Source organism: Tilletiopsis washingtonensis, assembly GCF_003144115.1.
Source record: "Tilletiopsis washingtonensis strain MCA 4186 unplaced genomic scaffold FA09scaffold_24, whole genome shotgun sequence".
Classification (NCBI taxonomy): Eukaryota; Fungi; Basidiomycota; class Exobasidiomycetes; order Entylomatales; genus Tilletiopsis; species Tilletiopsis washingtonensis.
Window position 1 is genome coordinate 106,773 of NW_020312021.1, and position 25,505 is coordinate 132,277.

A 25,505-nucleotide genomic window follows, 5' to 3' on the forward strand; every position below is an offset into this window, starting at 1 on the left:
CCCCACCCCACCCACCACTCTGTCCGTTCACTCCCTCTCTCTCTTTCCCCCTCCCGTCCCGTGCTCCCCTCCCGGTTGTCGAGGTGGTGCGCAGGTGCGCATCACGAATGTCACGCAGTTCCCTGGCCTGTCTATGGGAGGAGCTGGCGTAAAGCGCGCCTGGAGCCGTGTGGCGGCGCGCGGCGCACGGCCCGGCCCCGTGCCACTCACTGCAGCGTGCATGGCAAGCGCGCTTCCTGCTTCTCTCCCACCACCTCCACACACACTGCGGCCTCTCGTCTCTTCCCTCTCCGCCGCCGCTCTCCCGCCCGCCGCTCCGCGTGCGCAGAGGTCATGCGTCGCGGGCCCGGCCTTGCGGCGCTTGAGCGCTCGGCGCACTCGACGCAGGCCTACGGCGCCCTCTCCTCCGACCTCTCCTCTGCCTCGCTCGCCGAGCTGCGCGCACAGCTGGCCTCCTTCTCCTCCGCGCTGCGCGACTTTGCCGCTTCGCATCGCGCCGAGATTCTCTCGAGCCACGATGCCTCCTTTCGGCAGTCCTTCCAGCAGATGTGTGCTGCGCTGGGCGTCGACCCGCTCGCCAGCACGTCGCGCGGCGGCGGCGGAGGAGTGTGGGAGGCCTTGGGGCTGGGCGAGTGGACGTATGCGCTGGCGGTGCAGATTGTCGATGTGGCCGTGAGCACGCGGGCACTCAACGGCGGCCTCATCGACATTCACGATCTCTGCGTCGCCGTCACGCGGCTGCGCACGGGCAAGACGCCCGCGACGCAGGCCGAGGCCGGCATCTCGCCCGACGACGTGGCGCGCGCACTCAAGACGCTCAAGCCGCTCGGCGCTGGCTACGAACTCGTCGCGCTGGGCAAGCGCACCTTTGTGCGCACGCTCCCGGCTGCCCTAGATGAGAGCGCAGGAGTGCTGCTGGCGCTCTTGGCGACGCCGCCGACACACATCCCGCGCGACGCAGCCGGACTGCCGTACCTCGACATGCACGCCCTCCTGCCCGCCGTACCGAGCATGCTCAAAGGCGAATGGACCTTCGAGCGTGCCGAACGCGCGCTCGACGAGGTCTGCAATGCCCAGGGTCTCCTCTGGCTCGACGACGGCGCGCCGCAGCGACGCTACTACTCCCTCGCAGCCGTGCATATGGCGCTCGAATGACACGAGACTGCCCTCGAGCTGCGAGTCCGGGGGATGGGTAGATGTGTTGCAGGAGTGGAGAGAAAGAGGACAGATCATGCGGTGGTCGTGCGTGTGTTGAGAGAGGGAGGATGCTGTGGGGGAGACGGCAGACGGGAGGCGCGAGGAGGGTGGGATGGACGATGTGGCGACAGACTACAGCATGGCGCGGCACATCGGACACGTCGATGAGCCCGAGGAGACGACCCACTTGACCAGGCAGCTCGAGTGGTAGCCCTGTGCAAGGCGCGAAGACGTGAGTGTGGGAGGGAGATGCTGCGGCTGTCGTAAGGCGCGAAGCACGACGCACCTTGTGGCACGTCTTGCACTTCTTCGTCGGCAGCGACAGCGAGCCGTCGCCGATGATCGAGTAGCAGATGGCGCCTGCGGGCGAGCAGAGCATGCAGCAGTCAGACTCGGAGCATCTTCGTCTCTCGCCGGCCAGCGCAGCACTCACACTCGGCGTCCTCGTAGCCGGCAAACTTGGCCTCGGCGTTGCGCTTGAAGAGCAGCAGCGCTGCACAAGAGGCGCACGGCGTCAGCACTGCAGAACCGCGCTGGCATCTGGCCATGCTCGTGCTCACCGTCGTAGATCAGGCCGTTCTTGCCCGTGAGGAGCTGCTGCGTAGCCAGCAGCCATGCGCGCCACTGCGCCTCGGTGACGCCGACGCGCTTCACGTCCTTGACCTCGACGCCGTGGAGTGGGAAGTCTGCGGGGATCGAGACTGCAATCTGCATGTCGTGCTCGTCGACGGTATACGTCGCCACGACGTCGTTGCTGGCCGTGATGCGCACGCCCAGCCCTTCGCCCTCGAGTGTCGCCCGCGCCTCGGGCGCCCGCAGATGCGCCAGCTCCGCCGCGGCCAGGAGCGGCGTAAAGTGCCGAGAGGTGAGCTGCGTGATCTGCGTGCTGAGGCTGCGGTTGCGCAGCGACTGCACGTGCTTGCGCACGCCGACGGGCGTGTGCGTCAGGGCACGGTGGTACAGGTGCGCCGCCAGCAGCGGCAGCGCGGCCGAGGATGCAAAGACGACGTCTGCGGATAGCGCACTGTGTCAGCGCACATCCCAAGCGCCAGAGGTCCGCACGGGCAGGCACTCACCGTCCAGGTACACCTCCTCGACCGCCCAGCCGCGCATCTCCAGCGGACTCATCCACTCGAACAGGCCCGGCAGCAGCTCGCTCTCCAGCAGCTCGCGCTTCTCGAGCTGCGCGGCAAAGGCACTGCGCAGCGACAGGCTGGCCTCCTCGAAGTGCTCAAACACCGCCAGCCAGGCGAGGAAGAAGGAGAGCGGCGGCGGCGAGCTCGAGCCGTCCTGGTCGCTTGGCAGTGCCTCCTCGTCGTCGCTCGTGGATACGCGCTCGCCCTTGCTGCGCATGCAGCAGACGCCGATGAGCGCATCGGGGAGCGCAGAGGCGCCGGCGGCCATCTCGGGCTCGAGTGCCGCGTCGAGCACGAGTGCAGCCACGCGCGAGCGGATGCACAGCGAGAGCCGCCGATAGGCCGCAAGCTGCACGCACTGGCGGCGCGACTGCAGCGCCTCGACGAGCGCCGCCTCCTGGCCCTCGAATGCATCGTCGGGCAGTCGGCGGACCAGATGAGAGAGCAGCTGGGCGACGACATCGAACGGCGCGCCCGCCTCGCTCATGTGCTGCAGGAAGAGTGGCGCAAGCAGCGCGCGGATCGGCTTCGAGCGCTCCTTCCACACGAGGCGCAGTGCCTCGGCGTGTGCCGATCGCTCCTCCAGCGCCTCGAGGAGGCGGAGAGCAGCGTGCATGGCGTGTGCATCGCTCCACGCCGCGGCGTCGAGCTGCGCCTCGAGCACGTCGCAGATAAGCTCCAGATGCGAGCCAGGCATGCCCTCGACGATGGGCAGCAGCTCGAGCAGCACCTCGCTGAGCCGCACGTGCAGCTCGTCGCTCAGCTCCACGTCGTCGGCCGCGAGCCACTTCTGCACGTTCTGCAGGAAAAGCAGCGCTCGTTGCGGCGGCACCAGCGCCACCGTTGCATCTGCAGGCGGTGCCGCGGCGACGAGGAGGCGCAGCAGTGGCAGGCCGGCAGATTCGGCCCGCGCTGCAGGCACGCCAGCGAGGTTGGCCACAAGCTCGTTGCGCACGCGGTCGTAGAGCGGCGCAGCAAGCACCGTCGGGCGCACTGTGCGCATCAGCGCTCCGGCCAGCGCCGGCTTTGTCGTCTGGATGACCTGGCCGAGACGCAGCCACGTGCTGCCCGCCGTGGCGCCGGCAGCACTGAAGCTCAGCACGCCAGCGAGCAGACGTGCGAAGACTCGTGCGCCCTGTGCGTGGCCGATGGAGTACGCGACTTGCAGCGAGGAGGCAAGACCCGAGCCGTTGGCGCTGCCCTTCTTGAGCGTCTCTGCGACCTCAGCGTGCCAGGCGTCGGTGACGGCATCGGCGAGCGACGCCACCGCCGTCGTGGCCACGTTGACGGCTGCGACAGCGTGAGCCGCGAGGCTCTGCTCGCTGACCGATGGAGCAAAGAGCGTGGGTGATGCGCCGGGAAGAAGCGTTGCATCCTCGGCGGCGAGGGCCAGGTACACGGCGTGCGCCAATGTCCATGGCGCAGCGCGTGCGAGCGCACGGTCTCGACGGAGCACGTCGACGAGCACAACGAGAGCGCGAGCGTAGGAAGAGAGGCCAGCAGTGTCGTACGGTCCACCCGTCGCGCCTGAGCTGCCGGCGTGCGGCACAAGCGCATCGACGACCGCGAGAGCGGGCGGCGGCGCGTAGGCGCAGGCAGCAGCCAGGCACTCCGCCATGCTCTCTTCGTCGGGCAGGATGGCCAGGCCACCCGCACCAGCCGGCAGGGCCTCGGCAGCACGCAGCAGCGAGCGCAGCGGCGTGTCAAGCTGCGACACGCGCTCGCGCAGCATCGCTGCTGCAGCCTGCGGTGCGCCCTGCTCGTCGGCAAGCGACGCCCATACGCGTGCCGCAGACGTGCCGTACTCGGGCGAGGCGTCGAGATACGCCAGGCCGAAGATTGCCGCCGCCGCACCCTGCAGCGCCGGGTCGGTCACGAGGCGCTGCGTGCGCTCGCGCGACGAGCCCCACGCCTCGAGGAGCGCCAGCACCGTGGCGATATCGGCGCGCGCTCCCGACTTGAGCGCCGTAACGAGCTCGAGCAGCAGCGCATCGGCCGTCTGCCGCGTAACGAACGGCTCGGGACGGTCCAGCAGGCGGCCCAGCACGGCCTGCTCCGACTGCTTGAGCGAGCCGGTCTTGAGCGCCCGGGCCACGAGGGCCAGCACCTCTTGGTCCAGGCGCGTCGAGCCCGTCTCGCCCTCCGAGAGCAGCGCAGCAGGCAGCGAGTCTGCGGCGCCGAAGAGTGCCTGCAGAGCATCGGTGTCGAGACCGCCCTGCGGACTGACAGACTCGAGCGCGCTGATCCAGACGGCACTGCGCTCCGACGCGTCCTGCACCATTGGCAGATATGCGGCGTAGAAGGCAGCAGCGGCCGGAGCGGAGACGCTGCCGCGATGCATCGCAGGCGGCAGCACGTCGCGCGCGGCACGTCCGAGGACCTCGAGCAGATCGACATGTGCATCGGCGAAGCTGCCCATGAGCGCGGCGAGGAGAGAGACGAGCGGTGCAAGCCATGTCTCCTCGGGCGAGGCGCACAGCACATTGGCCGCCGTGCCCGACACGTCCTGCACCAGGTCCGAAACGCGCTGCTCGAGGCCGTTGGGCGCGCCGGCGGTGCCAATCGCGCTGAGGCAGCGCACGGCACGGAAGAGGGCATCGGCGTCTGCATCGGGCTGAGCCAGCTGCTGCAGCGTGGCACGGACGCGCGCGAGGAAGGGAGCCGCGACGGAGCCATCTTCGGCCAGCGAGGCGAGGCGCTTGACAGCAGCAGAGATGGGCTGCGCAGGGTCGAGGGCAGCACGCGCACGCGGCGGCACGAGATCGGCGCCGATGCTGCCGTCGTCGAGCACAAAGGCCTGCCACGGCTTGGCGAGCTGCGCATCTGCCAGCACGCTCGCCTCGTCGGCCTGTGCATCCTCGTTGCGCGCCACGCGGCTGGCGAGAAAGGCGACGCACTCGGCAAAGCTTGCGATGCAGGCGCGGAGTGCCTGCGGGTCCGAGCCGGCACGCGCCTGCAGGCCAGCCCAGTGCGAGTCGAGGATGGCACTCGAGTGCTCGGCTGTGGGCGCCAGCAGCGTCACGGGCAGCGTCGAGAGCAGCACAAGGACCGTCGGGTATGAGAGCGACGGCAGCCCAGCGCATGCAGAGCGCAGCCAGCCTTGGAAGGGGCGCAGCGCGCGTGGCTGGCTGACGCTCCGCACTGCAGCAACGCTCGGAGCCTTCGCCGGCAACGAGCCAGCCTCGTCGTCGTCCGAGTCGGACGCCGCGCTGACCTCGTCCGAGTCGTCGTCAGCCTCGACCTCGTCGGCGACTGCGCTGGGCTCCTCTTCGTCTTCCTCCTCCTCGTCCGACTCATCGTCGTCCTCGCGCATCGTCCACGTCTCCGGCTTGATGCGCAGCAGGGGCAGCAGGGCGTCGAGTGCGGCGCGTGCGCACGTCGCGTCCGTCTCTGCCCAGATTGCACGGATGGCGACGGGCCCGAAGGCCGGCAGTGCGCAGTCCAGGGCAGCGCGCTCGGGCGACGAGACGAGCGCTGCAATGATGGCCCATGCGCGAGCGCGCGCCAGTGGTGCCTCGGCGCCGACAGAGCCAGGCAGCAAGTCGGCCTCCGCTGGCCGAGCGTGCAGACGGCCTGCTGCACTGCTTGCTGCCACCGGCGGCTGCAGGAGATTCCACAGCGCCGAAGACGCCAGGATCTCCTCAAAGTCGTCGAGCGGCAGCGGCGCGGAATGTGAAACTGCAGATGCCGTCAGCACGCACAGCGCACGCGGCGTGCTGTCCAAGACTCACCGATGATCCAGCAGAGCGCACCAGCTGCGCCTGCGGCTAGTCGCCCGTCTGTGGTGCGCACGTCCTCCTCAATGCTTCCATCGTCGCGGTTCTTGGCGTCAAGCGCGCTTGGCGTGCTCGTGCCCGGCGTTCCAGGCGCGCTCGGCTGGCTGGGCCCTGCGGCATGCAGCGCGGCGGCAGGCGACGGGCTGAGCAGGAGCAGCTTGAGGTGTGGCAGCAGCGTGTGCAGCTCGTACCGCACGTCAAGGCGGTCCTCGCCGGCGCCGGACCAGCGCGTCGAGCCGTCGAGCGCCGCCTTTGCGGCACGCGCCACACGCCGGTCCGTGTCGTGTGCCAGCACGGCGAGCGGCGCCAGCGTCGAGAGCACATACGCCGGCACAGTGACGAGCTCGGAGCGCGTGTGTGCCTGCTCGAGCAGCGCGGCATGGATCGAGGCTGCGAGATAGCGCAGCCGCCGCGTGGGCGAGATGGAGAGACGAGGAAAGAGGTGTGCCTGGAGGCACGATGCGTCAGCCTGCGATGCTTCCGCTTTGCCGCTGCCTCCTGCGAGCGGACGGCCTGATCGCACACGGACACCTCTGTGCGGCTCCTGCTACCACGTCTGACGCCGCTTACTCACCCAGCACGTCAGCCAGATGACCTCGGTCTCCTTGCGCTCCTCCTCGCCGAGCGTCTCGCCCTCGAGCTCGGCGCCGGCGACCCAGGCGTGGAGGGCCTCGCAGGCGCGCGTGCGCGTCACGACGTCCTTCTTGCTGGCCTTGCGCGTGAGCACGACGAGCGCCGGCGGCAGGCTGCTGGCGAGGCCGTAGTCGTCGAGCGGGTCGGGCGGCGGCGCGGGCGGCTTGGGCGGCGGCACAAAGACCTTCTTGCGCGGCTCCTTCTTGCTGCGCCGGCCGCCGCCGCCGCTGCCCTTCTGGCCGCGCTGCGGCGGCTTGGGTGCCGCGTCGGGGTCGACGCCGGCCTTTTTGAGCGCGAGCTTGGCGTTCTTCTTGCGCGTGCCCGCCGAGGCGGACGACTTGCCGCCCTTGCTGCCCTTGGCCATGGCGCGGGCGCGGCGGCGGCGGCGGACGAGGAAGCGTGGGCGAGGGCTGTGCGGCGGAGTGAGCCGGCAGCGAGAGAGGCAGAGTTGCAGTGCAGGCCGGGCGGTGTCGTGTGGTGGAGTGGAGGATGGCTCGCGATGCCGCGCCCGAACGATGAGGAAACGCATCAGCCGAGCGGCCGGCGGCCCCTGCGCGCACCTTGCGCCGGATGACGCACACGCCCCGGCTGTTCCCACGCTCCGTGCATAGGTCCTCACGCCTCTTCCTGCCCGCTGCCTCCGCTGCCCTCGCCTCGTCTCAAGCACAGCGCCCAAGTCAGGCACCCATAGCACACGACGTGTCATCGTCGCCGCAGTCTGGCAGAAGGAGAGCTTTGCCCAGAGCCGAGCCGACTGCGGCTGGAGGCTGGAAGGGCCGGCCGTCAAGTCACGCGTGCTTGCGGCGACGCGCCGAGTTTGGCAGGCGTGGGCGTTGCGGCTGGCCGCATGCTGCTCTGTAGCGGCGCTGCATCCCGATCTAGCCAGCTCAGTGCTCGCCCCTGACGCTGGGTGACAGCCTTGCCGCACCGAAAGGGCAAGGTTCCCAGCCTATGCTCCAACTGAAGGCCTTTGCTTGCACGCTGGGTGCCTGCACGCTGGAGCTGCTCCCGAGGCAGTTCAGTTGCACGCTGAGTGAAAGCAGCAGCAGCGTTCAGCGCAGCCCAGATGCAGCGTGCCTCTGCCCTTGCTGCCGAGCTGTCTCTCTACAGCGCTGCCTGCTGCTCGGCGTCGACGACGGCTTCCCTCCTCACCCGCACCACTCTCCAGGCGCAGCAGCCTTTGCTTCAGCTTCGCTCCACGCCCTTATCTCGCTCCGGCAGCCTTCGCCTGCTCCTCCACGGCCCTCGCATCTGACCTCGTGCCACGCCGCACGCCTCTCCTCACTCGCCTCTCCAGTTGCCCAGCTTCCTGTACGTCTTGCCCTCACCGACGAGAGAGCCTTGCAGCGGCGCAATCTGACGTTTCCCACTCGTCAGCTCTGTCCCTCTCTGTTCGCCGCCCCTTCCGCTCTCCGCTCGCCTTCGCCTCTTCTTTTCGGCGCGCTCACAGAGCGGGCAGCCGGCGTCGCACGGGCGCGCACAAGCCCAAGCCAACTCGGTCCGCCCCGCATCTCGACCTGGACCCTGTCCAGCGGGAGCCGCCCGACTTCGGCAACGGCAGCGCTTCGCTTGCCTTGGCATAATCAAGCCTCGTCGCCGTCTTCCGTCCCTGCTGAGCGCTAGCAAGATGGAGGAGGTGGAGAAGATCAAGAGTGAGTGTTGCGGCGTGCCGTCGTCGTCGAGACTCTTGGCTGACCTTGTTTCGCACGCGTAGCCTCCAGCAGCGAGACGAACGTCCGCGACAGCGTGATGAGCGGCCCGAGTGTTCCCGCGCTCGGTGGTGAGGAGCGCATGTCATTGCTTCAGAACGTCTGGCTGACCCGCCCACACGTCAAGTCGCCCGCAACGAGACTGAACTCGCAGAGATGGATGACGAGACTGCTTTGTCGAGCGATGGTGAGAACCAGCGTGGATCGACGCGGCTCAGAAACAATGAGGCTGACCCACTGTTGCAGACGAAGGCACAGTCGTCGGGCCTCGAGACCGCATGAGCGATGGTGAGTCCTGCGCGAGACGTCACCGAGATGCGCGTGCTGAACCTAGCGGCAGACGAGGCCACATCCACGCGCGTGCAGTATCGTTCGCAAGCCCGAGGCTCAAGCGCTGGAGTCGCCGAGGCGCAGGAAGGGGATGCTTCAGTCGAGGAAGCGGCACAGACCGAGGCGCAGCGCGACGACGAGCTTGACGCATGGCTGCGCCGCCTCGGCGCAACGCGCGTGCGTGGCGCGCGCTTCATGCTCGAAGTGTTCAAGGATGACGCAGCGAAGAAGAGCGCATTCGAGATGATGAACGAGAGCGGCGTATCGCTGATCCGGGAGCTGTGCGAGCTCGTCGAGGGTTCTGTGTATCGAGGCGAGCTGGACGCTCCCCGATGGCTCCTGAGTCTGCTGTATAGTCCGACTGGACGCAGCACCGACGGCAGCAAGACTCCTTCTTTCACCCCTGAGACTCGACGCTTCGAGTCCTCCTTGGCCTGGTCACGCAGCACGGACGTCGCGCGTAGGACAGCGCTCGAGGCAGAGTACGCCGCCGCCGACCCAGCTGACTTCGGCACGCACATGCTCCTTCGTCGCTACGTCCTACCGCCGGCCGCTTTCGAACCCGATCGGAAGGCGGCCGCACGGCACGCCCGCCATGTCGCTTTCTACGACGCTCCGTTCCTCGGCGGTGCGCTGGTGAAGATCAAGAGCAAGATCCGCGAGCATGAGGAGTCCATCATCGCGAAGAGCCTGTCTCACCCGGCCGTGCGCTGCTTTCAGCTCTACCAGAGCAGCGGCATGGGCAAGTCGCGGCTGCTGCACGAGCTCTGCGCATCAGCGACAGACAGCGTCAGCGAGCCGATTGTAGGCTTCAACATCAGCCTGGCTCTGCCGACGAGCTCGTCCATGCCTGCCGGAGACGAACTCAAGCTCCTGCGCAGCAAGGTCTCTTTCAAGTCCCGTCCTTGCGACCGACGTGTGTGCCTGCTACTCTTCTTCTGCGCCTTCTTCGAGATCGTCGCGGAGCAATTCGGCAGTCTGGAATCGCTGCAGGCCCGCAGCCGCTTCGCCGAGCTCTCGGAGCGTACGAGCACCGCCGAGATGCTGCCGTCTGAATACGAGGCAGCGCAGAGCAAGCGGAGAGACTTCCTGCGCGCCGTCGATGCGCGCTTCCACGATCTCTGGATGCTTAATGAGTTATTTTCGCCTGAGAAGCTTTACGATGCGCTGCGCAGTGCGACCCGACGGATCATGCTGCCGCCGCGTGCATACTTCGTCCTGGGCCTCGACGAGCTCTCGGCGCTCGTGCCCGGCGCCTCCTCCGCCGAATTCACAGCCCTCATTCTCGACGTGCTACGCGCTTGGTCTCCGGCTGCGGAGCGCATCTGGCTCCTGTTCGCCGATAGCCTTGGCAGTGCTCCGGCGGCGACGCCGGGCTTCGTCTGGTCCAATTTCACTCGTCACGGCGTACGGTCATTCGTCCCGTTCGTCGATTTCCCGCTCCACCCGTCGTTCAGGACATTCGCTGGCGATAGGCCGCTCAGCCAGCGCAGTCTGGCAGAGCTCTCGAGCTTTGAAGTCGCCTGCTCCATCGGCCGTCCTCTGTGGGCCACGCTCCCGCACAGCTCGGCTTCCCTCGACGACTGTCTCCGACTCGCAGAGGCGAAGCTTACGAACGGCGAGCTGATGTTGTGGCCCGGGTCGACTGTCGGCTGGGCACAGATGACGGTGCTACTGTCGCAGCGAGTGGTGCTGCCACAATGGCTGCGGTTCAAAGAAGCCGCCGACAAGATCGAGGAACAGGAGATTCGGCATCACATGCGAGTCGTCTACGACTTCGAACAGGTGTCGGAAGAAGCAGACTATCGCTTCACGTCTGGCTTTCCCGAAGAGCCAATTCTGGCATCTGCGGCACGACGCATCCTCGCCCTCCGTCACCCCGAGTCCGTGGTCTGGGCAGCGGCGTGTGCAACGCTGCGGAGGCTTTGTTGCCACATGGTCTCCATCACCAACGGAGTCGCTCGCGAACTCGCATCACAGATCATCACCAGCATCGCCTACGACCGCGTCCTCGAGCCACGTCGCGACGAGCTGTGCGGCGCTTCCGACCCTGCGGACAAGGGAGCGTGGCAGGAAGATTCGATCATCACCGTGCACGAGTTTGTGTCCTCGCTCCTGGGCCCCGAGGTCGCCTCTCAGCTCGACGACAGGCTGGGCGCCTGCCTCATGCACTTCTCGCGCTGGTTCTCCCTGGACAAGCGCTGTTCGTCGCCGTCGCAGCAGCTGCTCAAAGCGGCGTTCATCACGGGAATTGCTTACAAGGGCGCCGCGGGTCAGGCAGACTGGGATCTTGGTGAGTCCGGCGCTGAACACGACGAGCGCGCTGCATGGCCGGCGCTTGCAGGTCTTCTCCCGCGCCGCATTTGCTCTGGCTTGGACGGCGCAATGCTCCTGGCTGACGCCCTCTCGTCCAGTCATCCCGGCGTGGACAGGCCCGCGACACGGCACCGATCGCCTCTGCGACCACCCGTTCACCGCAATCTACGTGCAGGTCAAGAATCGCGTAAAGGTCAGCCAGCAGATCTGCAGATGGTCTTCCGTTGCTGACTTTCTGCGCAGGGTGGATTTCTGGGCGAAGTCGCCTTTTCGCACGGCCTGAAGCGCAAGCGGTCGGACTCGCCGCACAACGAGGAGCAGCCCGAGGTGCAGCCGCTTCTTCTTTGGATGAACCTGGCTGCGCCTCCGCGTGCTGCGAAGACGGAGATCAGGCCGGAGGAGGGCAATCTGCTCTGCATCGAGTCGCTTAGCGTCAGCACCACGTCGTACCCCTGCCTCTCACACGAAGAAGCAGGCGACATCGGAGCGCTGCTGAGGCCTCGATTGGCGTTCCACCCATCAGACTCGAGGGAGGAGCTGGAGGCCGGAATGTGAAGTCACATTCGAGGGTCATCCCACACGCGGCGCATCGCATTATACCCTGTCCATCTCCCGCCGGCCCCGAGCACCCCTACACCCACTGATCCCCGAGCACACGCAAGAGACGCAGTACAAGCGCCTGAGGGTCCTGTGCCCCTGCACGCTCGAGCCGTGCGCTGCCGAGCGGGTTGGCGGTGCCGACGTGTGCGCTGCGCAGATGCTCGGGTAGCCGCACGGGCACGCTGAGCTGGCGGCTCGTGCCGGCGAGCGCAGGCGGCGGCAGCGGAGCGCCGGCAGGTGGCCGCAGAGCGAGGAGCGCGCAGAGCATGGGGTGCAGCGCAAAGAGATGTGCACGCGGCGACTGCTGCACGAGGTCGCGCAGCGCCGACGAGGCGGCGCTGTCGGGTCGTCGTTCCGCCTCGGCCTGCGCCATGCAGCCCGGCCATAGATGCAGATCGAGCAGCGAGGAGAGAAGGTAGACGAGCTCCTCGTCGCGCAATCGCGGTGCCGCGGCCATGCCTCGCAGCGGCGCGTCGGCCGCGTGTGCCTCGAGACTCGAGCTGCAGCGCCGCAGCAGGATCGGCAGTGCGACGGCCGCGACTCGCTGTCGCGACGGCAGATGATCTGTTGTGCACTGTCAGCAAAGCGCAATCGCCAGGCGCTCACGAGACGCCGACTCACCTGACCACCTGTCGGAGCACATGAGGAAGAGCAGGTCGAGCGTCCAGTACGCATGGTGCTCGCGCGGCGAGGCGACGATGGGCGCGACGCTGCCAGAGAGACGTGCGTCTCGACCCGGCGAGGCATCGGACACGTAGAGCGAGGATGCGCGGGCGAGGGCCTCGCACAGCGACGCAATGAGGCCCGTTGGCACGCACGGCCCGCCAAGGAAAGGCAGGATGTCCTGCTCCAGCGTTGCGAGGAGGACAAGATCAAAGACCTCGTCGCGGTCGGCCGCCTCGCTGCCGGGCGCGGGCCCGAGCGAGCTGAGCCAGCATGTCAGCGCACAGCAAGTAGCGCCTGACGAGGGACTCACTTGTCGGCACCCAGCGCCGCCTCGAACACTGCTACGATCTGTCTCCAGAGCGCGTGCACGTGCTCGTCCGGCAGCTCGTCGCCGTGCTGCTGCAGAGCCAGACAGCAGCTGCGGGCAATCTTGCAGAACGTCAAGGCCGCGCTCTGCCACAGCGGACGCGGCGGCTCCTTGGCGTGCCGACTGGCCGCCGGGCAGTCGTACTTGAGCTTGATCGGCAACATCAGGCTGACGAACACGGCGTCGAGCGCACCGGAGGTGTAGACGTCGACGGAGCCCTTGAAGGCCTCGAAGCGCTCGAGCGCATCCTGTGCAGAGGCCCGGTGGAGCGCCACGTAGGTGGGCTGGCGGCGCTGCATGCCCGGCGCATGCTCGGCCGGTGCCACGGTAAACGCCAGCGTGGAGAACTCGGCCAGATCGGTCAGCAGGCGGCTGCGCAGCTCCACAGGCACGCGCATCGACTTGAGGAATCCGCGCACGGCTGCTTGCACCGGCGTGAGTGCGTCGACGTCGGGCGGCTGATCGGCGCTGCGAGAGTATGTGACGCAGGCCTTCAGGCACGAGAGCATGGCGTCGAGGCGCGCAGACTCCAATTCGTCGGCAAGGCGCGCGTACACGACCTGCACCGTCTGCACGTAGGCCAGCAGGTTGGCCTGCGTCAGAGAGGCGTCGGCAGCGGGAAGCGCTTGGCCGACGTCGGTCAAGACGCGCCAGAGGGCATCCCACGCAGCTTGCAGCGCGCCCCCTGCGTCGACGCTGGCGATGCCATGTAGCGCGAGCATGGCAGCTTGCGGCACCGGCGCTGCGCTCTCGAGGAAGGCCCGCTGCGCGCGCTGCAGCAGCTCCTGCCAGCGCGCCTCGAAGGAGTCCGCCACGCTGATCTTGTCGCCAAGATACTGCGCCACGATCCTGCCGACGTTGGTCCAGGCCAGCACGCGGCTCTCGTTCCACTGCTTGGCGGCGCTCTGCGGCGTACCTAGCGTGGCTGCCAGCTGGTCCTGCTGTTCTGCGGCCGGCGTCTGCGTAGCAGCTGCACGGGCGGCCTCGTCGAGCGCGCTGAGCAGCGCAAAGATGATGTCTGGCAGAACGACGGTGCTCCACGTGCGGACATCCAGCGTGCTGCCGTACTGCTCCAGCACGCGGAACAGATTCGAGATGGCGCCATTGCGAACCTCGGCGCGGCTGTCCGCGGAGACGCTCTGCAGCGAGCGCAGCAGATGCGTCCAGAGCGGCGCGAGAGCATCGGCACCCTGGTCCGTGCGACTTGAGAGCTCCGCGCTGATGGTCCAGAGCGTGCCGTTTGCCGTGAGCGCGACGTTGATGTCTTCCGTCTGCTTGCTGAAGGACGTCAGCGTCGACGCGCACAGCTCGAGCTGTGCGAGCGTGAGCGACGAGAGCAGGTCGGAGCAGACGAGCTGCAGGCTGGCAAAGCCGGCCTTGATCAAGGGCATGGAGCCGCGCGAGCTGGTGACGCTGCCGGCAGCAGCAGCGGTGCCCTCTTCCGGCTCGGAGGTCGTGCCAGCGCACGCCGCGGAGCAAGCGTGGAAGATTGTCTCCCAGCCCGTCGTCAACTCGTGCCCGTGTGCCTCGAGGATGCGCAGCAGTGCCTCGAGTGCAAGCTTGCGCACCTCGAGATCAGTCGAGCCAGCACGGTGCGGCTGCAGCACGGCTTGCTTCGCCAGAGCGTGCAGGACCTGCTTCTGCAACCGTGCCGCGTCCAGCTCCGCGTCGCGGACGCCCATGCAGGCGAGCAGGAAGCTGTCGAGGGCTTCGGAGGCTTGCACGCGCAGGACTGCTCGCACGACGTTGTCGGAGAACACGTCCACGAGCTGGCTCACGACGATGTTCCAGCCGCATGCGGGCTCTGCGACGGCCAGACGCGCGACGTTGAGCATCGCAACGAGCTCGAGACTCGTGATGGCGAAGCTGCGCTGCGTCGAGGCAAAGCGTGCCAGAGGCGCAGCGGCAGACGCCGAGTTGCGTCGCCGCGGAGGCTGGTCCGCCGGACTCGCGCCAGTGACGTCGGCGACGAGCGCCACGAGCGCCTGCAGGAAGCCTGTCAAGGCGCCCTGGTCCAGCGCGCCCGTGTTCTCAAAGACGCGCGCGATGTCCGAGAGCAGTGTCTCGGTGTCGAGGCCGCTCATCGCTGCGGGCTTCTTGGTGCGGGCATCGAGCGCCGAGCCGGACTGGAAGCCGGCAGCAATCGTCGAGAGCGAGGCGAACGAGGCCATCGATGCACGCGGGCTGTACGCGCCCTCCTCGGGCCCTTCGCTGCTGGCCGCGCCTTTGCGCCGGCGCGAGCCCGTCAGGCGCAGCACGTACTCGGCCTCGCACAGCGTCTCGAGGATGTCGCGCCAGGCCAGGCTGCCCGAGAGGTAGTATGAGATGTGCGTGATGGCCTTGAGGCACGCGGCGTTGCGCTCGCTCAGCGCCACAAAGTTGGCGCTGCTGCTGTCGTCCTCGCGGCTCGCTCGGCGCGCCTCCTCGAGGCGGTTGAGTACGGTGCGCGGCACAGCAAAGCGCGCCAGCGAGGCGATCAACGCATCCCGCGGCGCCGTGAGGCTGAGCACGCCCGTGGTGTTGGTGAAGTTGCGCAGCGCCACCAGCACCTCGCTGAAGAGCACATCGTCGCACTTGGCCGAGAGGAAGAATGTGAAGCTCGCGAGCAGCAGCGGCCAGGCCTGCTGAATCATGCTGCGCAGCAGCAGGAGCTCGTCGCGCTGTGGCCCGTCGTATGTGTCGAGATCGAGGGCGGGCGGCGCGCGCCCGGCCAGACGCGGCGACGCGTTGATGTATGAGCTGTACGCTGGCAGCACGAATGACGCAATCGACTGCGACAGATGCGTGAGGCTCTGCAGCGCCAGCAGGTAGATGTACGTGGGCGGCGGCGACGGCGCCTCGATCTTGTCGAGCTGGTCGAGCAGCTGAACGCCCGGCACACTCGTCTGGCTCAGGCCAGCGCCCGTCTCGGACGCGCCAGCCAGCACCCCGCGCGCCGCCTGGTAGAAGCCAGATCGTGCGGGCTGTGTCTTGTCCACGCTTGCGCGCGAGCCGGGCGCCTCAGGCCCGCTCATCTGCTCAGCGGCGTCGGCGCGGCCAATGATGCCGGCATTCTCGATGGAGAGGCGGTGCAGGGCATCGACGAGGCCTGTGAAGACGGAGGCTGAATTGTCGCTGCCGTCGTACCAGCGCCAGAAATTGCGCAGTAGCGCGCCGTCCTGACACAGGCTGCGTGCCACCTCCATGGCCAGCACGCGCTGCCATGGCGGCGTCGGATGCTGCCCCTCGGCCGTCTCGCTTGAAGCAGGCGGCGCAAGCAGGCGCAGCAGGATGCTCATCAGGATCTCGACTTCGACGCGCAGCTTGGCGCTGAAGTGCCGCAGCAGCACGAAGAGGAGGCGCATGAGGCGCAGTGTCGTCGGAAACACGGCGGGCTCGCTGAGTGAGCGGATGAGGAGCGGACATGTCGACTGTCGCAGGCATAGGAGCAGCTCCGGATGCGTCGCGGGCCGAAACAGCGACGCATGGTTCGTCAGGATGGACTCGATGAGCTCGAGCGCAAAGGTACGCGGCAGCGAGGCGAGCGCGAGGAACGAAGCGCCCTTGCCGCTGGCCAGCGAGTTGAGGTCGTCGATGACCGAGTACGCATCGCGCGAGCAAGGAAAGAGCGTCACGTCCTCGGCGCCCGGCACCTCGATGGTCATGCATGCCAGCGGCGCAGCAGCAGCCGCTGTGCTATCGGGCGTGAGCAGCAACGCAGATGCCGGCAGCGTCGAGCAGACTGACCATCTTCATCGCCTCCCTTCAGTGCCGCCAAGACGGCATCCTCGTCTCGCACCTTGTCAAACACCGTCATGACGGCCTGCCGCAGCGTTGCCGCGGCAGTTGAGCTGACGACGGCCACCTTGCTCTCCTGCAGGCGGAAGCAGACGAGCAGGATGCGCGAGAGCAGCTCGCCGTGGATGCTGGCGTGCGCCGCAAGCAGCGCAGACACACACTGCAGCAGCTTCAGATGGATCTCAATGTCGCTGCGCGACTGTGCCAGGCCGGTGATCATCTCGGAGAGCTCGGGCAGCGCAGCCTGCACGAGGTGGGCAGTCAGCAGCCACCCTCCCACACGAAGGCGAGGCGAAGCAAGTCTGACGCGAATGCATGCGGCCGATGGTGCCACCCAGTGCGCAGCCCGCTGGATTGCTGCAGCCAGAGACAGCGAACGGACCGAGCACTCACCTCGGGCACAATGCGCATGCCGAGCATGCGCTGCAACAGGCCCAGTGCAATGCCCACGCTCTTCGGCTGGCCCTTTCCCTGGCAGACCAGCAGAATGGGCCGAAGCAGCACCACATCGCCGGCGGGCGTGCCTGCCTTTGCCGAGCGTGTGGCTGTGAGCAGCGCCTGCTCGTCGGCCCGCAGCGCCGCCAGGGCAGCATCGGCGGCGGCACGCACGTCGGGCTGCTTGCGCTTCGTCTCGGAGGAGAGCTGCGCCAGCTCGGAGAGCAGGAGCTGCGACATGCTGCCGACGTCCGACCGGCAAGCGATCTAGACGCGCAAGCGTGGCTGCCCGCGCGGCGCGCAGCACGAGATCGTGGGCGCCAGCCTCGCCTGACGCCGCGGCGAGCAACGTCGAAGTGCAACCAGCTGGAGCTAGGCGGAAGAAGTGCCGCACGCGCCAGTGAGCGGTCTAAGCAGATGCCGATGGCGGTCGATGTGCCGCACAGGTCGAGATGAATGAGCGTCGGCGGCGAATAATCGTGAGTGGAGGTGGTGAGAAGCAAGGATGCGGCAAAGGAGCGAGTCGGGGAGTGTGCATCTCGCGCTGTTCCCACGCTGCCTCGCTGGCGCGGCCTGTGCGCGGCGGCGCCCCTCTGCCAAAGATCAGGACCTCGCCCCTTGCCTCTGCCGTCGAGGTGTTGCCGCACCTTTGTTCTCAAAATCTTATCGAGGCAATAGAGAAGCTGCTGAGCGATGATTCGATCGGGGGTGCGGCAGAGCGTGAACGTGAGGCACTGGTCGTGGCCCTTCGAACGGCCAGAGTCGTCGCGCGTGAACTCAACACCGTATCTGGTCCGGGGCAGGCAGAGGATTGCGCCTCTGCACGCTGTACTGGTTTGCACAGAGCTCAAGCAGAGAGAAGCGCTCGAGGCAGCGAATGCGCTATGGTGGTGCGACGTCGAGGCTACGCAGTTGCCCGCTGCCTCTGCTCTGGCGCAGTCGGAGTCTGAGTCGAGTGCGGCGGCGTGCCCTGCGGCCTGCTCGCTGCAGCCGCCGGCTTTCAGGCGAGGCGGCACGGCGCCGTGCACGTCATGCGCGTTCTTCCCCGCAGGCGCCCCTGCCTCACCTCCACCACCCCCCTGCCTCGCACATCCGCCACCATGTCGTCCAGCAGCGCGACGTACGACGGCTACAAGCTCTACATCTCGCCCGGTACGTGCTGCTGCTGCTGCTGCGCGCTGCATGCTCGTGCTGCACTGTGCTCGCGACAGCCAGCCTCTGTGCCGGGCCCCCACCACCTCCACTCACGCCTCACTCTCCCTCACGCGCAGAGAGCTACCTGTTCGAGCCGACGAGCGCGGGCGAGAAGCAGCAGATCCTCAAGATTGAGCGCGAGGAGGATGGCGCCATCAGCGTGCTCGGTGAGTGCATCGGCGGGCGCACTGCTGGGGCCAGGGATGGGGACGTGCGGCGGGCGTCCGTGCGCAGGGTTGCGAGAGTATCGGCCACGCCGGCCTGCTTCATACGCCAGCGAGAAGGCAGCCAAGCGCAGCACTGCCGCCTCAGCCGCTTGACGGGACGTATGCCTCGTGCATGGCCGCCCTCATCTGCCCGTCGTGCTGACAGCTCTCGGCGCGCGCAGACAAGCTGCCGGTGCTGACGCAGCGCGAGAAGATCATCAATGTCTACGGTGAGTGGGCGTGCTGCGCCTCGCGGCAGCACACAGCTGACAGCGAGCACACGCAGGCATCATCGGCCAGATCACGCTGCACACGTCGCCCTACCTCGTGCTCATCACTGCACGCAAGCAAGTCGGCGAGCTCGGCGGCCATGCGCTGTGGATGGCGACCGACTTCCGCGTCTGTCCCATTCCGCGCGACAGCAAGCCCTCGGTGCTGGAAGAGCCCGTGGAGCGCATGCTGCTCGGCCTGCTCAAGACGCACCTCTACTCGGCGCCGTTCTACTTTAGCTACGGCTGGGACCTGACAAGCAGCATGCAGCGGCAGCAGGGCCAGAAGAAGGAGGCGCCGCTGTGGGAGCGCGTGAGTGGTGCTGCTCTGTGGTGCTGCGTTGCAAAACTGAGGCGCTGTCCCCTGCCAGGCCGACGAGCGCTTCTTCTGGAACCGCTACCTGTCGGAGCGCTTCATCAAGGAGACACAGTCCGGCGCCGACCTCTCGCGCTTCATCCAGCCGATCATCTTTGGCTTCCTCGAGCTGAAGCAGTGCCGCATCAACGGCACGGGCTTCACGTTCGGCCTCGTTGCGCGCCGCTCGCGGCACCGTGCCGGCACGCGCTACTTTTCGCGCGGCGTCGACAAGAACGGCGAGGTGAGCAACTTCAACGAGAGCGAGCAGTTTGTCGTCGCGGGCCAGGGCAGCGAGGAGCACCGCTGCGCATATCTCCAGACGCGCGGCAGCGTGCCGGTGTTCTGGGCCGAGGTCAACAACCTGCGCTACAAGCCCGACCTGCTGATCATGGACAAGCACGAGACGGTGAGTGGGCGAAGGGGCGGATGCGACGCTGGAGCTGAGAGAGGCTTGTCCTGCACCAGGCCGAGGCGACGGCGCTGCACTTTGAGAAGCAGGTGGCGGCGTACGGCGAGGTGTACCTCGTCAACCTGGTCAACCAGAAGGGCTACGAGAAGCCCGTCAAGGACGCGTACGAGCGTGCCGTCGAGGAGCTGGGCAACGCGCACGTGCACTACACGTACTACGACTTCCACCACGAGTGCAAGGGCATGAAGTTCGAGAAGGTCATGCAGCTCGTCGAGCGCCTCGAGGGCAAGGGCCTGCGCATTGATGAGTGAGTGAGCGGCAGGGGGGCGCCGTGCCGCGCCATGGCTCACATTTCCGCAGCTACTTTGAGGACAGCGGCCGCGATGCCAAGCGGACGCAGGGCGCCGTCGTGCGCACCAACTGCATGGACTGCCTCGGTGAGACGTGCGGATGCGCCAGGCAGTGCAGCGCCTGACACCCTCGCAGACCGCACAAACGTCGTGCAGAGCACGCTCGGCCGCTGGATCCTCAACGACCAGCTGCGCGTGCTCGGCATCCTCGCCGACGGCGAGCGGCTCGAGGACCACAAGGACTTCTGGCACGTCTTCCGCAACGGTGAGCTGCGATGTGCTGCCTGGCGCGATGCAAGGCTGACGCCACGCAGTCTGGGCCGACCACGCCGACGTCGTCAGCAAGGCGTACTCGGGCACGGGCGCGCTCAAGACTGACTTTACTCGGTGAGGCAAGCCCCTGCACGGCGAGGCTTCAAACGCGCTGACACGCAGGCGGCCAGCACGGGCAAGCGCTCCAAGGAGGGCGCGCTGCAGGACGGCGTCAACTCCATCACGCGCTACGTGCGCAACAACTTCTTCGACGGCAGCCGGCAGGACGCCTACGACCTCTTCACCGGCGCCTGGACGCCGCGCAAGGGCGTGGCGGGCGACAAGCGGGCGCTCCTCGTGCGCGCTGTAAGTTGCCTTGGGTGCAAGCGAATGTCCAGATGCTGACGCCTGCGCAGATGCCGTACGTGCTGCTGCTCTCCGTGCTTGTTGTGCTGTTTGGCCTGCTGGCGCCGCTGGGCGACTCTGGTGAGCGCACTGAGCTACAGCCGCGATCGCAGCACTGACATGCGCGTCGCAGACTCGAGCCGTCGCGCCCTCACGGCCACCGCCGTCGTCGTCGCCGCGACGTCCTTCTACTTCATCACCGAGCGCGGCCTCGAGTACGTCGCCTGGCCCACGCTCAACCGGCCCGAGGAGACGATGTACTACGACGGCCCGGGCTACTCCTCGGGCCGCCATGGCCGCGCCGCCGTGCCCGGACACTACGACCGGCGCAACACGAGCAAGGCGAGCACGAAGCCCAAGGACGTCGCCGCGCTCAACAAGAAGGAGGGGCGCCGTGGCTACTGAGCGTCGCGGCCTGCGGATCTTGCACCTGTCGCTGCACCCACCCATCCCCGCAGCTGTGAATAGATCTCTTGAAGCATGCCGTGGAACGCCGCACCGCCAAGCACGCGCGTTGCCCGCCGGCGCGGTGCGGCCGAGAAGCGCCGCTCGCGCGCGTGGGGTCGGAAGAACCTGCGCCCGCCGGCCGGCATCCCCCGATCGGAGACGCGCGCCGCCTCATCCGAGGCTGCTGCTGCTGCCGTGCTGCACACGCGCGCCAGCATGCAGACGAGTGACTTAAGTTGAGGCAGCTCTCTCCAAGTTCCTCTTTCCCAACCACACCCACAGCTCCTCCACCATGTATCGTGCAATCGCCTCGACTTCTGCGCTCCCGCGCGCGCGCATCTATGCGCCGCTCTCTGTACGCATGCTCTCTGTGTCGGCCGCACGCAGCCAGGCGGTCGACAAGGTGGTCGGCTCAGCGCTTGAGGCCGTCAAGGACATCGCCGCCGGCTCGACGGTGCTCTCGTCGGGCTTCGGCCTCTGCGGCACGCCCGACACGCTCATCGATGCCATCTCCAAGACGCCCAACATCAAGGACCTCACCTGCGTGTCCAACAACGCCGGCGTGGGCGACCGCGGCCTCGGTGAGTCGAGAGGAGGCGTGCCGCGGAAGGCGCGCTGTGCGCGGTGTGCTGGCCAGTGCCGGCCTCGAAACCCCGGTGTGCGAGGCCGGCAGAAACGCAGCTCGCGGCACGCAGCAGCACAGTACCAGCTGCGCCAGGCCAGCTGCACCCTTCAGCGCGCCACAGGGTCGCCGTGCCGACGTCTCGACGCCGTGCTGACGCCTCCCGCACCCAGGCAAGCTGCTGGGCACGGGCCAGATCGGCGCGATGATCTCGTCGTTCATCGGCTCCAACAAGACGTTCGAGCAGGCGTACCTTACCGGCAAGGTCGGCCTGCAGCTCACGCCGCAGGGCACGATGGTGGAGCGCTGCCGCGCCGGCGCCTTTGGCATCCCGGCGTTCTACACGCCCACCGGCTACGGCACCGCCGTGCAGACGGGCGAGCTCGTGTCGCGCTACGAGCGGCGCGAGGAGGGCGACACGAGCGCGCCGAAGCCCAAGGAGTACGCCAAGCCGCGCGAGAGCCGCGAGTTCAACGGCAAGGGCTACATCCTCGAGGAGGCCATCCACGCCGACGTCGCGCTCGTGCACGTCTGGAAGGCCGACCGCATGGGCAACTGCATGTTCCGGTGAGTCGAAGCTTGCGTCCTGGCGAGAAGCTCGAGGCTGATCTGTTCCTAGCTACACGGCCGCCAACTTCGGCGCTGCATTCGCCAAGAACGCCAAGATGACGATCGTCGAGGTGCGCTTCCTGTGCCAGCCTCACCTGCTGCACATGCTAACGCTCCCTGACAGGCCGAGGAGATCGTCGAGACGGGCTCGCTCGACCCCAACACAATCCACCTGCCCTCGATCTTCGTGAACCGCATCGTGCAGGCGACGAAGCCCAAGGACATCGAGGTCGTCACGCTCTCGGAGCCGGCGTCGGAGAAGAAGGACGCCGCGGCGGCGCCCAAGGAGAAGTCGGACGCGCGCATGCGCCGCGAGCGCATCGTCTCGCGCGCCGCCAAGGAGTTGCAGCACGGCGACTATGTGAACCTGGGTGTGGGCATGCCGTCGCTTGTGCCGTCGTTCCTGCCCAAGGGCGTCGACGTGGTGCTGCACTCGGAGAACGGCATCCTCGGCATGGGCCCCTACCCGACCAAGGAGCAGCTCGACTCCGACCTCGTCAACGCCGGCAAGGAGACGGTCACGCTCCTCCCCGGCGGCTCGACGTTCGAGTCGAGCGAGTCCTTCGGCATGATCCGCGGCGGCCACGTCGACGTGACGATGCTCGGCGCGCTGCAGGTCGGCGCCAACGGCGACCTGGCAAACTACATGATTCCCGGCAAGCTGGTCAAGGTGCGCATGCCTCTCCTTCTCGCCTCGCCTTGTTGCTGACACTCCCTCACGCAGGGCATGGGCGGCGCCATGGACCTCGTCTCGTCGCCTGACCACACCAAGGTCGTCGTGCTGACGGACCACGTCGACAAGAACGGCCGCTCCAAGATCGTCCAGGAGACCAAGCTGCCCCTGACTGGCTCGCGCTGCTGCAGCCGCATCATCACCGACCTCTGCGTGTTCGATGTCGACCGCAAGAAGGGCGAGCTGACGCTCATTGAGCTGGTGCGTGGCCTGCTCCGCTTCAGACGTGCGATCTGCGCTGTGCTGACTCCTCCGCTCTTGCTGCAGATGGAGGGCGTGACGCTCGACGAGGTCAAGCAAAAGACCGACGCTACCTTCCACGTCGGTCCCGGCGTGCAGCAGTAGGCCTGCAGCGCCGCGAGTCCCGCAGGCGTAGACTGGAGGGAGAGGGGTTGTGCTAGCCAATGCATTTTCGTCACGAGTACACGCTGCGATGTGATGCGATGCAGTGCGAGATGCGCGTGGCCTTGCGATGCTGAGCCCTACCGCGCATGCTTGGGCAGAGGAAGCAGCACGCTGCCGAGCTTCTCATCCCATTCCCCTCCCATGCGCTCACTCGCGCGTTTCAACTCCAACCATCCCTCCGTACCCGACACGTAGTGCACGCCGAGCGAGCGTACGGCAGTCTCTTCGATGCGCGCTGCCAGATGGGCAGAGAGCATGCCGCGCAGCAGCATCAGCGAGAGCTCCTGCCCGCCCACGACGTCGAGCGGATGAGGGGCTTCGAGCTGCGCCAATGTGGAGGCCCGCACGTCTGGCGACGCGAACGAGAGGAGCCAGAGCACGTGGCGGCGACGAATGGACCGCGCGGCTCGTGTGCGCCAGCCTCCGGCTTGAGCCGTCGAAGAGGAAGAGAAGTAGCTCGCAAGGCTCGGGCCTGAGCGACTCCATCGGCGAGCAGTGTCAGCGCCGAGCTGCTCGGCGAGCGCAGGCGGCAACAGCAGCACGTCGGCAAAGAACACGGGCGAGAGGCTGTGGATGGCCGTCGAGCCTGCCTCTGCTCGTCGAGGCGCCACGTCGATGCTGCGCGCCAACGGATCGGGCGAGCTCAATTTAAAGCCCACACCGTCGTCTTCCGCTGCTCGCAGCTTCGCAAACGCCTCCAAGCGCGCTCGAGCCGCCTCGTCAAAGTCGCTGAGGAGCTGCCAGCCCACGGCTCCACGTTCAGGCGCTCTGCCAGCCCGTGCAGCCTGTACGTCGTTCGGCACGCTCTCGCTGCCGCCCGGAGCGCGTGGATCCGGACGCGGAAAGACGGAGAGTCGCTTCTTGAAGTGCAGCGTGGCTGCCTCTTTGAGGATGCGGGCCAGTGGCAGTAGCAGATCAAACGGCTGCCGTGCCAGCGACGAGAGAAGACTGCGCGTCGTCAGGGGTGACACGACCGTCGAGGTGAGCGACGCAAAGAGCTTCTTGCGCAGCGGCGCGTCGGGCGAAGCATCATCTGCCGGCGCGACGAGTAGCAAGAGACGCACGTCGATATGCGGCGTCGCTGCGTCATCTGCCCACAAAGGGCGCAGGAGCAGGCGATACCAGCCGCCACGGTCGTTGAACGGGCTGACGTGAAAGGCACGTTCGAACGTCCACGCGTGTTCGAAGTGTCCTCGATGTCGCGAAGCGCCGCTCTTGAGTGCATCTTCCTCCACGCCCGCCTCGAGAACGTAGACGTGTCGCTCTGCAAACGTGTTATGCACCTCGAGCACGGCCAGCCAGAATGCGCCGCGCTCGCCGGGAGTAGGCGAGGGTCGATGGACGTAGTAGATGGTGAGAGGATTGATGCCTTGCATGCCGAGCAATGCGGGCATGCACACCATCCACGTCTCGCCCAGGCCAGCGGACCACTCGGCGTAGGAAACACCGTCTTGAGGTCCAGCCAGGAGATAACCTCGCTCTCGCAGCTCGTACGCCAGCTTGGCGCGAATGGAGCCTTCGACGAGAGTGCGCGAGGAAGAAGGCAGCTGCGGCAATGCGAGATGCAGATGCGATCGAGGCTGAATGCCCGTCAGAAAGGGCCAGCGAGTCGCGGCAGCCGCACCGCGCGGGCGCACGCCCCGCCAGACAAAGGCAGAGGCGGCATCGCACAGGCCACGCTCGAGCGCTGCCAGGTCGAAGAGGCCGTAGAGCGCCGGATAGGCGAATGCATGCGGCGCGGGGATGAAGCGTGCATGTGCAACGCGTGCCGAGGAGAGATAGGCGCTCGCTGGTGTCGCCGCAGTGACTCGTGTGTGGCGAGCTCCCTTGCGGCGAGGCAGCAGCGAGAGGAGAGAGGGCACGGAGAGGAGCAGCAGCAGCGCTGGCACGGCAACATCGAGCGCGAGCGTGCGCAGCCAACTCGAGGTGTGCGCCGCGGCAGCTGCTGCGCCAACGCTGGCGGTGCCGTTGCCCATGGCGCCGACGCAGCTGTGCGGCAGACGACTCCGCGGTGCAAACGATCCGTCACCTCAGCTCTGTACTCAAGGCAATGCAAGGCGTTGACAGGCCAAGCGACGCCGAGCACCTCGCCTCGCGACACGCCGCTGCGCCGGCGCTACCTCCACTCTGACTCGCGAGCTTCAGAGACGTGGAGCGGCAGCGGGAACGTGGCTTGTGTGCCAGGCGGACGATACGGCGGACGATGCGTGGCGGCTGCGGCAGCGGGTGCTGAGCGCTGCGATGGAGCTGAGTGTGGGGTGTGAGGGCTAGAAGAAGAGAGCGGTGAAGGAGATGCGCCACGGC

General features: G+C 67.3%; 8 protein-coding genes across 8 annotated transcripts; 5 read left to right on the forward strand and 3 right to left on the reverse strand.

Annotated features, from left to right (window-relative positions):
• Positions 1 to 298: 298 nt before the first annotated feature.
• On the forward strand, positions 299 to 1,398 carry FA09DRAFT_332312 (winged helix DNA-binding domain-containing protein). Its single transcript, XM_025743407.1, has one exon. The coding sequence runs from the start codon at positions 334 to 336 to the stop codon at positions 1,153 to 1,155; it is 822 nt and encodes a 273-aa protein (XP_025595414.1). The 5' UTR covers positions 299 to 333; the 3' UTR covers positions 1,156 to 1,398.
• Positions 1,330 to 7,106, reverse strand: FA09DRAFT_326718 (hypothetical protein; the record flags this gene model as incomplete). Its single annotated transcript, XM_025741224.1, has 7 exons — positions 1,330 to 1,410; positions 1,484 to 1,557; positions 1,631 to 1,690; positions 1,758 to 2,207; positions 2,274 to 6,011; positions 6,065 to 6,557; positions 6,684 to 7,106. The coding sequence occupies 7 exons, from the start codon at positions 7,104 to 7,106 to the stop codon at positions 1,330 to 1,332; spliced, it is 5,319 nt and encodes a 1,772-aa protein (XP_025595415.1).
• Positions 7,107 to 8,790: 1,684 nt separating this feature from the next.
• Positions 8,791 to 11,509, forward strand: FA09DRAFT_151629 (hypothetical protein). Its single transcript, XM_025739189.1, has one exon. It carries the CDS (start codon positions 8,977 to 8,979, stop codon positions 11,326 to 11,328), a length of 2,352 nt encoding a protein of 783 aa, XP_025595416.1. The 5' UTR covers positions 8,791 to 8,976; the 3' UTR covers positions 11,329 to 11,509.
• A 45-nt stretch (positions 11,510 to 11,554) lies between these two features.
• On the reverse strand, positions 11,555 to 16,811 carry FA09DRAFT_151601 (hypothetical protein). Its single transcript, XM_025739187.1, has 4 exons — positions 16,457 to 16,811; positions 12,674 to 16,400; positions 12,319 to 12,623; positions 11,555 to 12,261 (listed from the first exon to the last, which is right to left on the reverse strand). The coding sequence occupies exons 1-4, from the start codon at positions 16,725 to 16,727 to the stop codon at positions 11,729 to 11,731; spliced, it is 4,836 nt and encodes a 1,611-aa protein (XP_025595417.1). The 5' UTR covers positions 16,728 to 16,811; the 3' UTR covers positions 11,555 to 11,728.
• Positions 16,429 to 17,437, forward strand: FA09DRAFT_151607 (hypothetical protein). The gene has a single exon (XM_025739188.1). It carries the CDS (start codon positions 16,823 to 16,825, stop codon positions 17,396 to 17,398), a length of 576 nt encoding a protein of 191 aa, XP_025595418.1. The 5' UTR covers positions 16,429 to 16,822; the 3' UTR covers positions 17,399 to 17,437.
• Positions 17,438 to 18,016: 579 nt separating this feature from the next.
• FA09DRAFT_332315 (putative SAC1-recessive suppressor of secretory defect) lies at positions 18,017 to 20,844 on the forward strand. The gene is made up of 12 exons (XM_025743408.1): positions 18,017 to 18,094; positions 18,214 to 18,303; positions 18,525 to 18,572; positions 18,629 to 18,924; positions 18,983 to 19,375; positions 19,435 to 19,685; positions 19,739 to 19,815; positions 19,865 to 19,993; positions 20,043 to 20,115; positions 20,172 to 20,346; positions 20,397 to 20,466; positions 20,519 to 20,844. Exons 1-12 carry the CDS (start codon positions 18,043 to 18,045, stop codon positions 20,788 to 20,790), a joined length of 1,926 nt encoding a protein of 641 aa, XP_025595419.1. The 5' UTR covers positions 18,017 to 18,042; the 3' UTR covers positions 20,791 to 20,844.
• A 269-nt stretch (positions 20,845 to 21,113) lies between these two features.
• On the forward strand, positions 21,114 to 23,210 carry FA09DRAFT_151751 (putative succinyl-CoA:3-ketoacid-coenzyme A transferase mitochondrial precursor). The gene is made up of 7 exons (XM_025739192.1): positions 21,114 to 21,187; positions 21,350 to 21,413; positions 21,633 to 22,021; positions 22,074 to 22,134; positions 22,188 to 22,733; positions 22,788 to 22,997; positions 23,064 to 23,210. The coding sequence occupies exons 1-7, from the start codon at positions 21,174 to 21,176 to the stop codon at positions 23,139 to 23,141; spliced, it is 1,362 nt and encodes a 453-aa protein (XP_025595420.1). The 5' UTR covers positions 21,114 to 21,173; the 3' UTR covers positions 23,142 to 23,210.
• FA09DRAFT_151727 (hypothetical protein) lies at positions 23,026 to 25,484 on the reverse strand. Its single transcript, XM_025739190.1, has one exon. The coding sequence runs from the start codon at positions 25,175 to 25,177 to the stop codon at positions 23,279 to 23,281; it is 1,899 nt and encodes a 632-aa protein (XP_025595421.1). The 5' UTR covers positions 25,178 to 25,484; the 3' UTR covers positions 23,026 to 23,278.
• Positions 25,485 to 25,505: the final 21 nt, after the last annotated feature.